The sequence below is a fragment of the Mus pahari genome, chromosome 14 (genome assembly GCF_900095145.1).
Source record: "Mus pahari chromosome 14, PAHARI_EIJ_v1.1, whole genome shotgun sequence".
NCBI classification, from domain to species: Eukaryota; Metazoa; Chordata; class Mammalia; order Rodentia; family Muridae; genus Mus; species Mus pahari.
The window spans coordinates 67895669-67906264 of NC_034603.1; the positions used below are offsets into that span (position 1 = coordinate 67895669).

At 49.2% G+C, this 10596-nt stretch overlaps 1 protein-coding gene across 2 annotated transcripts in view; it reads right to left on the bottom strand.

The window, feature by feature from the left end:
* Positions 1–58: 58 nt before the first annotated feature.
* Positions 59–10596, bottom strand: part of Nt5c3b (5'-nucleotidase, cytosolic IIIB) — a 13168-nt gene continuing 2630 nt past the window's right edge. For both annotated transcript variants that reach the window (XM_021212861.2, XM_021212860.2), the window contains 5 exons: positions 7752–7837; positions 5522–5611; positions 3817–3979; positions 1962–2162; positions 59–656 (listed from right to left, as the gene is read on the bottom strand). In XM_021212861.2, the coding sequence (XP_021068520.1) occupies positions 522–656; positions 1962–2162; positions 3817–3979; positions 5522–5611; positions 7752–7837 (675 nt within the window). In that variant the 3' untranslated portion in view covers positions 59–521. The remainder of the gene's footprint in view (positions 657–1961; positions 2163–3816; positions 3980–5521; positions 5612–7751; positions 7838–10596) is intronic.

Genomic DNA, 10596 nt, shown 5'->3' on the forward strand with positions numbered 1-10596 from the left:
TAGGCCTTGAACTCAGAGATCCGCCTCTCAAGTGCTGGGATTAAAGACATGCGCGTCTACCGCCCGGCTTGTTTTTTTAATTTTCATCTGATTCACATATTATATTTCTTGGCCATATAGCTTTTCTTCCCACCCCCCCTGAACCCCCATACAGTGCTGGGGAAGGAACCCAGGGCCCTCCATATGCTAGGCAGCAGCTTCATCATTGAGCCATCTGTATTCCCAGCTCTGAAAACGTTCTTAGAGAGAACCTTTGGACCAGATGATCTGTAGAAGGCTCACACTGCGGTTAGAAGGCTGTGGTCCACGGTTTACTTGGAAGCACACTGGCTACCTTCCCATAGGAGAGGCCTCCCTCAGTCTCTTCCGAGCAGGAGGAGGGAAGCAGAGGCATGGGGAAGGAGACAGGGAGTGTGGGAGGGCCCAGCAGCTCTCATCTGCCCTGAACTTCTGTCCTCACAGGGGACGGCTTGGAGGGCAGGGTCTCCTTCTCATGGCTGAGGCAGGGCCCGGCCTGAGTCTTAGGAGCCCTGTAGCTCCACGCAGTCCCCTTGGCGCAGGATGTGCTGCAGCAATCCATTGACCACGTCCAGCGTCTCGTCCTTCTCCAACACAATGTCGTAGGAGTCCATGTAACGCTCCCGCCGCTCCTCCACCTGCCAGGAAAGCAGATCTGCGTCCCTCAAATGTCCCTCTTTGCACTCCATACTCTGGGCCTGGGATAGGCAGGCAAGCACCATTCCCCCAGCTCTCTTGTAAAAACCTGAGGAGCTTACAGGGACCAAGCAGGCAAATGAGGGGCCTGAGCGGCCACAAGGAACACTTGGTCATCGTCTGACAGACAGTAACAAGTACTAATGGCCCCGGTGTCACATGGCGGCTTCCTACGGCTCTGGCATGAACTGGGCTCCAGCCTCTGCTGGCTGGGTCCACCCTGAAGGACACCTCTTCTGATCCCTCCTGGCCCGGACTCTGTCCCTCCCCGCCAGCTCTGCTTCTTTTGTTTCCTTTTATAGAACCACACTCTCAACCCTGGCATCTCCCATCTCAGCCGAGCCTTCAAGACAGGAGTCAGACGTGCAACAAAGTGGTGTATGCCTTCAATCTCAGCACTCGGGAGGCAGAGGTAGAAAGATCTCTGGGAGTCTGAAGCCAGCCTAGACTACAGAATAAGTTCCAGGACAGCCAAGGTGACACAGAGAAACCCTGTCTTGGGAAGAAAAAAAAAAAAAAATGATCCCTCTGCTCCCGAGAAAACCCAAGGAGTTGAACATAAAGCCTTGAATGAGAGTTAAATGGGTTGGCAGCATTGGTAGGACTAGAATGGGGCCTGACAAATGGTGAGCACACAGTCACACGTGTGTGCTAGGATGATGGGCTGGAGTGACGCTTTTCTATCAAGCCCTGGGCCAGACCATGGTGGGAAGGGCATGGCAGTGTGCTGAGGCTTTGAGATTTAACTGAATGACAGAGCACTTACCTGGCATCTCCCAGTTCCGTATTCCTTCTCCAGCAAAGCGCAAATGCATGTGTGTGTGTGTGTGTGTGTGTGTGTGTGATTGTGTGTGTGTGTGTGTTGTGTGTGTGCACGCACACACACTCATATACTCACACAGACACTCACAGGGTGAGGGGTAGTTCACCAAAAGAGAGAAGATAAATTGAGGTATGACTGCATATTCACATAGTCTCAGCCAATTGGGAAGCTGAGGCAAGATGGTTGGAAGTTCAAGAGCAGCCTTAGCCACACAGTTTAAGACTAGCTTGAGATCCATGAATTCCTGTTTCACCATCAACATCCTCTCGCCCAGAGAGGGGAGGGGGGATATCGAATGCATACAAGATGGAGACTATGACTTATGTGCTTCCTCTCTGGCCCCAATATCTAGCCCATGAAAGGTATTCACCTGTGAAAAGGAATCCACGCAGGAGCCAGAGGGGAGGGGCCAGCGGCTGCCTACCTTGTCATTCAGGAAGCCAATCTTGAGAATGTTCTGCACCCCGGGGACCCCGTCAGCCATGGTGAGGTCCCCGATGGAGTCTCCAAGCAGGATGATGTTGGTCTTGTTCTGAAGTTGCTGGAAGTAGCTGGAGTTCTCACACACGGAGCTGTTCTTGTTGTACGTGTGGATGAGCTGGCCCTTGAATCCTTTCAGGAAACCCTAAACCATCACAAGAGAAAGACAACAGGGCTAGGGGGACCCACGGAGCACACCTTCCATTGTCTGTCAAGGGAGAAGAGACAGTTCCCAGAGCCAGAGCTAATGGCAAAGCTACACTGGAGCTTAAACCAGAGGCTAAAGAACTAGGGTTGCCTTTGGTCGTTTTTTTTTTTTTATGTTTCCATGGAACCCGGCTAGACTCATTTGCTTCTGTCTTGCCTTTGGCTGCATTCAGGGTGGTGATGGCAAAGTTGGGAGGAGGTGCAACAGAGTGTCCCCCCACAGAAGCCCAGGTATCATAGCTGGCCTTTACTGGGATTTAGCCTACGCCTTCCACAAGCCCTGTACTACAGAGCTACACCCCAAACCTTTCCTTTTGAGACAGGGTCTCTCTATGAAGCTTTAGCTGACTTTGAACTCACAGATCCAATTGCCTCTGTCTCCTGAGTGCAAGGACTAAAGGTGTATGTCACCTATGTCACCATGCCAATCTTTCTTCCTTTCTTTCCTTCCTTCTTTCATTTTTTGAGACAAGGTCTTACTACACATAGCTCTGACTCACCATGTAGACCAGGCTGGCCTGCCTCAGACTCATAGAGATTCCCCTGCCTCTGCTCCCAAGTGTTGGGATTAAAGGAGTGTGCCACCATGCCTGGCTCCGGTATTCATTGAGACACATCTTTTTTTCTATTCAGCCTTTCTAGGATCACTGTGAAATTTATTCTGTGGCTCAAGAAGTCAAGTCTTGAGCTCTCAATGTTCCTGCCACCAGTCTCCTAAGCAGTTGCAAACACAGGTCTTATATTGGCCCTTTACAGAACTTTGTAATTCCTGCTTTAAATAATGGTCACCAGGTGTTACTGACCCTCTGTTCTGGTGGAAGCCAGAAGGCTGCTCGGTCAGACCCAGGAAGCACTCAGAGATAAGAGCTCCAGCCTAGGAGGCCAGGGTTTTCTCTGGGTCACATGCGCTAAGCACTCTGCTATAGGCCAGAGGGACAAAATTTACCACTGATTTTATTTGTTTGTTTGTTTGAGACAGTCTCCTGTAGCCCAGGAGGTCCATCGGTCCATTTAAAGTAGCGCACAGGCCAGGTGTGGTGGTGAATGCTTCAGTTCTAGCTCTGGGCAGGGGTCCGGGAGGCCAGGTGTGGTGGTGAATGCTTCAGTTCTAGCTCTGGGCAGGGGTCCGGGAGGGCCAAGGAGGGATGTGCAGGTGTGTTTCTCTGTGAATCTGAGGCCAGCCTGGAATAGCTAGGGCTATATAAAAAGATTCTATTCCAAAAGAGAGAGAGAGAGAGAGAGAGAGAGAGAGAGGTGAAGAAGAAGGAGGAGGAGGAGGAGGAAGAGGAGGAAGGAAGGAAGGAAGGAAGGAAGGAAGGAAGGAAGGAAGGAAGGGAGTAACCCATGAAGCCAGGTGCCCTGATTCACAGCGACACTCCTGGCGACTCAGGAGGCAGAGGGCGGAGGGCTGACTGAGCTTTGGACCTCCAGGCCAACCTGGGTAATTTAGCAAGACTCTTGTCTCAAAGAAAGAAAGATGAAGAGGATAAAAATGCCCAGCAGAGGGCAAAGAGGCCACCTGGGCAAGCGGAAGGCACCAAGGCTACAGGCAGTCCACCCCTCCTTGGAGGCCCAGCGGACACATGGCTCACATCCTCACTGAAGTCCATGTAGTTGGACACAATGTGGATGTTGGGGTGGAACACTTTCATCTGTCGGATAATTTCTTCCAGGATGTCACCAATGCCCGCCGAGAAGATGAAAAGAGGGATGTTGTTCTGGTAGAGTGTGTCAAAGAACGTCTTATAGCCCTCCCTGCAAAGAGACCAAACAGTTGTGAATGCAGCGGCCCTGGTTCCTGGTCCTTATTTTCTACTTGGGCTAGGTATTTTATATTTGTGTGTGTGTGTGTGTGTAGAGCACGTGTGCATGCAGACATGTATTCATGCTTGCTTGTGTCTACCTGTGACCCAAGTGTAGAGGTCAGAGGGCAACCTTGAGTGTCCTTCCTCAAGAACCATTCATCTTTTTTGTTTTTCAAGACAGGGTTTCCCTGTGTAGCCCTGGCTGTCCTGGAACTCTGTAGACCAGGCTGCCTCTGCCTCCTGAGTGCTGGGATTAAAGGCGTGCGCCACCACTGTTTGGAATTCACCGTACTTTCTAGTTTTGAAAGCGTATGTTTATAGGTACAGGTGTACCATAGCACACTTGCGGAGGTCAAGAACAACTGCCAGGAGTCAGTCCCCTCTTTCCACTTTACATGGTTCTGGGGATGGCAGAAACCAGGCTGAGGCATCTCACTGACTCTCCCCTTGGTTAGAGACAGCATCTCTTACTGGGATGGGGGCTCAGTGCTTAGGCTAGGCTGGCGGGCCAGTCAGTTGGTCGGTCATTCCCAGGATTTGCCTATCTGCACTTCCTCAGTGCTAGGATAACAAACACATCCTACCACACCCAGCTCTTTAGATGGGTGTAGAAATGGAACTCAGGTTTGCACGCTTGATGAAATAAGCCCTTTAACCAACTGGGCCACCACCTTAACACCTCAGGCAAGAAGTTTTAAATTCTTTTCATCTCTCTGTACCTCTGTACATACATACATACATAAACACACACACAGAGAAGGAATCTCAGATGAGCTCCAACCCAGACTGCTTGTGGACGTTGTACATCGTGGTGCGCACTAGGCTCCGCACCACGATGTACAACGTCCACAAGCAGGAACAAAGAAGATATATGGGACCATTTGAAGGGAGGAAAAAGAAGGGGGGCATGATGTTATTCTCAAAAATAAAAAATAATAGTAAAAAAAGAATGTTGGTACCCATAATACCCAGTGTGGTGGCTCATGCCTTCAGTCCCAGCACTAGAGAACACGAAGTCAGGCAGATTTCTAAGTCTGAGGCCAGCCTGGTTACACAGAGTTCCAGGACAGCCAGGAATACACAGAGAAACGCTGCCTTGAAAAACAAAATTGAAATAGAGTAAAAAGAAGAATGCCTGTCAACCAGAGGTTTCTGTTATTGTTGTCCATTTTGAAACCATTATTTAAAAGGAGTTGGACTGTAGCAGATGGAGCTCTGGCCACTTGGCACACCATCCTCTGAGGCAAATAGCTTCTGAGGCCACCTTTCCTCCTCTTCTCCCAATCACTGACTCTACTCAAGCCTCCGCCTTCTCTGCCTGAGTCTAACAGTTTTAGACTGGCTTTCATCTTTATTTTTGTATTTCAATGCCAGGGATGGAATCCACAGGTCCCCAGCATGCCAGGCCAGTACTCAGCCAGGGAGCCGCACCCCAGCCCACAGAGCTGCTTGGCCTGGTTGGGTGGAAACATTTCCACAGCAAGGAACTCACCTGAGCATCGCAGTGGATTCTCCAACCACCTGAGCGATCTGGACTTTCTGGATCCTCTGCTGGCACAGGAGACTGTGGGCTTTGCTCCACCTACGAACAAACAACCCACACCCCCGAGTCGTTTCAGTCACCCTAGCAAGCCCAGCGCCCCGTCCCTTGTCCCCTCTGATGGAGGGCGCACATTCTGTTCTACGGAGCCATCTCCTGAAGAACTTAAAGCCATCCTTAGAAGAAAGTTGAGGAACTGAGGGGAGAGGGAGGCAAGGGCTGTGTAGTGGACCAGGGAGATCGGAGTGCTTTTTTTTTTTTTTTTTTGGTTTTTTTGAGACAGGGTTTCTCTGTATAGCCCTGGCTGTCCTGGAACTCACTTTGTAGACCAGGCTGGCCTCGAATTAGAAATCCACCTGGCTCTGCCTTCCAGGTGCTGGGATTAAAAGCGTGAGCCCCCACGGCCTGGTGACCATATCTATCTATCTATCTGTTTTTGAGACAGGATTTCTCTATATAGTTCTGGCTGTCCTGGAACTTGCTCTGTAGAATAGGCTGGCCTTGAACTCTAGCGATTTATCTGCATCTGCCTTCCAAGTGCTAAGATTAAAGCTATGAGCTATACCACACCTGGCCACAAAAACTTGAGACAAGATCTTGTTAAGTTGCCCAGGCTGGCCACAAATTTATGTAGGCCAGCCACAAAAGTTGTGATCTTGCACCTTCTGAGAAGGTGGGATTACAGGCCTGCACCACAGGTGGCTTGAGGCAAAGCCTTTTTATGCAGTGTCTGTGGTTCTGTCACTGTTGTTTCTATTAGCATGTTTTGCCCTCTGTCATATAGTATAATTTAGTGAGATAGAAAAACCTCTTCATACATGTATGAGGTTCTTTTGTCTTTCTTTCTTTCTTTCTTTCTTTCTTTCTTTCTTTCTTTCTTTCTTTCTTTCTTTCTTTCNCCTCGAACTCAGAAATCCGCCTGCCTCTGCCTTCCGAGTGCTGGGATTAAAGGCGTGCGCCACCATGCCTGGCTTCGGAGTGCTTCTTAATTCCCTCCCCGACAGGGCTCTGTCCAGGCATGCTAGGTTTTGGTGGGTTTTTGTTTTTGTTTTCTTTTTTTGAGACAGGGTTTCCCTGTGTAGCCTTCTCTGTCCTGGAACTCACTCTGTAGACCAAGCTGGCCTTGAACTCACAGAGATTTGCCTGCCTCTGCCTCCAAGTGCTGGGATTAAAGGCATGCATTGCTACCACCCGCCTAGGTTTTGTTTTTTGACAGAGTCCTGGGCAGCACAGGCTAGCCTACAAGTTCCTATGTATCTGAGAACAACCTTGTTCCTCCTGCCCTAACCTCCCAAGCGCTGAGGTGAGGTACATGGGCCACCGTGGCCAGGCTTAGCGGGGCTTGTCTCCATCAGAATCTTGCAGTCTGGTTGTGTCTCCAAGTTGTAAAGTGGCGCTGTGTGGTGGTCAGAATGAGAATGACCTCCCGAGGCTTGGAACCAAGCATTTAAATACTGTTGGAGAAGGACTGGAAGGTTCGGCCTTGTTGGAGGAAGTGCCTCAGTGGGCTAGGGGGGTAGGATGGGAATAGGGGGTGGGCTTGGAAGTATCAAAAGCCATGCCTGCCTTTCTGCTGCCATGTTCCATGCCATGATGGTTCCCTGGACTCACCCTCTGACCTGTAAACCCCAAATAAACTTTCTTCTATAGGTTGCCTTTGTCATGGGATCTTAGCGCACAGCAAGAGAAAAGTTAACGACCCCAATCCCCAACACAGGGGTGTTGCGGTCAAGGGAGTTTGCCTTCAAAAATGAATAATGTCATTAGGCTATAAAAGCAAGTTCAGCCTCTCTCCCTCCCCCCACCTCCTGCTACAGAGTAGTGACATAGTAACAAAGCCATTGGCAGAAGCCGGTCCCCTCATCTGGGACTTCCCAGCCTCTCGAAAGCTCTGTTCATTATGCATTGTCCAGACTGTGTATCCCTGACACAAGTACAAAACACACCAAGACAAGGTCACTTGCTGCCGATCTCCCAGGCCAAGGCATTTCTAACGTACTCCTCCAAGAAGTCCCTGAGCCTTTGCACTATCGCAGCAGCAGGGAGCCTGGGTGTAGGTGGATGTTCCTCCTTAGACCCGGGTCAGAGGCACGGCCCTCAGGAAGGAAGCGCGTAAGCTCCAAAGCTCTGGAAGGCCACCGGCAGCCCGGCCCTCTCCATCCTTCATCCCGGCGTCACTTACCACTGCACCATGTGAGGCAGCTTCTCTTTGATGGTCCGGTGTGGATCGATCTCAATGGGGTAATAGTGGTGAAAGAGCTCGGTGAGCTGGGACAGCCAACAAGGGGAAAGGTCATTAGTGCACATGGAATTGGCCCCCGCTTGAGACAAAAACCCCATCAAAGACGGAGCTTTGAGTAAAAGAGACTTTTCTTCAAGCTTTCACGTGGAGGGGCACACCATTTATGAAACGCAAGCTTCTCCTCGTGCTTTTCCGACTGCTCGCATTTACCTCTTATTTATAGTGTGTGCTGTGCCTGCACTCTCGGACGGAGTTTACTGCTCCTCAGCACCCACCCCAAGAATGAGGCCTAAGGGCCCTCAACATGAGCTAGACTTGGTGGTCCATGTCTGGAATGCCAGCACGTGGAAGGAGGAGACAGGAAGATGGTAGATATGTAGCCAAGGCTACATACGTAAAATTGTGTCTCAAAGTCAAAATATATACATATAACGGGGGTGGAGGGGTGGGGAAGAAAAGAAAAAGAAATGAGTGGGTGAGGGATGTAGGTCGTTGGTGGAGAGCTTACCTAAAGAGCAATCGTCACTATTAGCAGGCACTGAAGAGTTAGCTCTGTAGTTAAGAAGGCTTGCTGCTCTTGCAGAGGACATGAGTTCGATTCCCAGCACCCACACACACAGTGGCTCACAACTGTCTATAACTCCAGTTCTAGAGGACCTGACATCTCCTTCTGACTTCAAGGGTCAGTAGGTGTACATGTGGTATCCAGACACACGTGTAGGCTAAATACTCATACATGTAGTAATAAACACTAAGCGGTGAGTCAGACACGGGAGTGCAAGCGTCAGGGAAGGGCTGGAGATGCCGCTCCCCTGGCTGGCTGCCTGCCTAGCATGCATGCGTACCTAGGTTTCTTCCAGGGAACACATAAAACATGTAGGATGTGATGACACATAACTATAGTCCTAGCCCTTGAGAGATGGTGGAAGGAGGATTAGAAGTTCAAACTTATCTTTAGCTACATAGTAAGTTTGAGGGCAGACAGGGCTACATGAGAACTGGTCTCAAACACATGGGGTGGAGAGATGGCTTAGAGGTTAAGAGCCCTTGTTGCTCTTGCAGGAGACTGGAGTTCAGTTCCCAGCATTGACAAGGTGGCTCACAACCATCTGGAACTCCAGTTTCAAGGGATGTCTTTTTTTTGTGCCAGCGCGCACGCGCATGCGCGTGCACACACACACACACACATGCACATGTACACGTACATTCACACATACATATATATGTAGCTAAAGCACTTATGTACATAAACCACCAGGCACGGTGGTGGCAGGCCTTTAATCCCTCTCATGGGAGGCAGAGGCAGGCAGATCTCTGAGATTTAAGGCTATCTTTGTCTACATAGTAGACCTTATCTTGAAAAATAGAAAGAATTAAAATTTAAAAAAGAAAACTACTTAAGGCTGGAGAGGTGGCTCAGTGGTTAGGGGCACTGGCTGCTCCAGAGTGCTCAGGTTCAGTTCCCAGCATCCACAGGGTGGGAACCAACCCTCTGAAACTCCAATATCAGGGGGTCCAGTACCCTCTTCTGGCTGCTGTTGGCACTCTGTGCATAAGGTGCACAGACATACATGCAGTAAAACATCCATGCATGTTAAAAGAAAAAGAAAAGAAAAGGAGAAATATTTATAGAAGTGCTCCACAGATATAACTGAAAAAGGAAATCATGCAATTATGACTGAGGTCCTGCTCAATGGTGGAACACTTGCACGAGGCTGGGGTTGCCAGCACATGACAAAAAGTCATAAAACAGACCTTGCAGATTGGCGTTAGAGACACAGCACATTGGTGACAATTCCATCAATGTCACCATTAGGAAAATTTCAAAGCATCTGCATGTGCCTCTTTTAGCTAAGTTTTCTTTCTAGGAAACCAGGACTTTTGACCCTCTGGGACAGCTACTTCAGGAATCATAAGTCATGCAGAAACAATTGGTAAGGCTCCTTGGGAAAAAAATAAGAATTGACAGAATAAAGAATTTTAATGGACACATGTAGTCTTGGGACTATTAGGAGCTCATATGGAGTGCTTGTCCATCTGTCTAAAAAGAGAATTAAATGTAGGGATTACATGGTATTAAGCAGAGTATTCTTGGAATGTCTTAAGAGCCTCAGTGTTGGTCAGGGGTATAGTTCATTTGGTAGAGTGCAGCCTCTTGTCCCTGGTCATCTTCACAACAAGCAATCAGGTTAACAGTCTTGGAAGGGCCAGGAGGTGGTACCACATGCCTTTAATCCTAGTAGGTGGATCTCTGTGAGTTCGAAGCCAGCCTGGTCTATAGAGTGAGTTCCAAGACAGCCAGGGCTACACAGAAAACCCTGTCTTGGAAAACAAAACAAAGTATTGGAAGGCCTTGGGTTAAATCCTTAATACCATAGAAACAAAACTCTTAAGCTAGACATGGTGGTGCGTATGTCTGACGCAAGCATTCAGGGACTAAAATCAGGAGGAAGAGGAATTCAAAGCCAGCCTCAGCTTCATAGCAAGCTCCAGGCCACTTTAGGCTTCATAAGAATCTCAACAAAACAAAAGTCACAGGAAGTGTCAACCAATGCAAGCTACCAATACACATCAGTATGCACCCTTAGAGAGTAACAGAAAGCTACCAATACACATCAGTACACACCCTTAGAGAGTAACAGAAACCAAGTAACTGAGTTCTAAAAGAATGAGATCAGCCAAGCACTTGGGAGGCAGAGGCAGGCGGATTTCTGAGTTCGAGGCCAGCCTGGTCTAAAAAGTGAGTTCCAGGACAGCCAGGGCTACACAGAGAAACCCTGTCTCG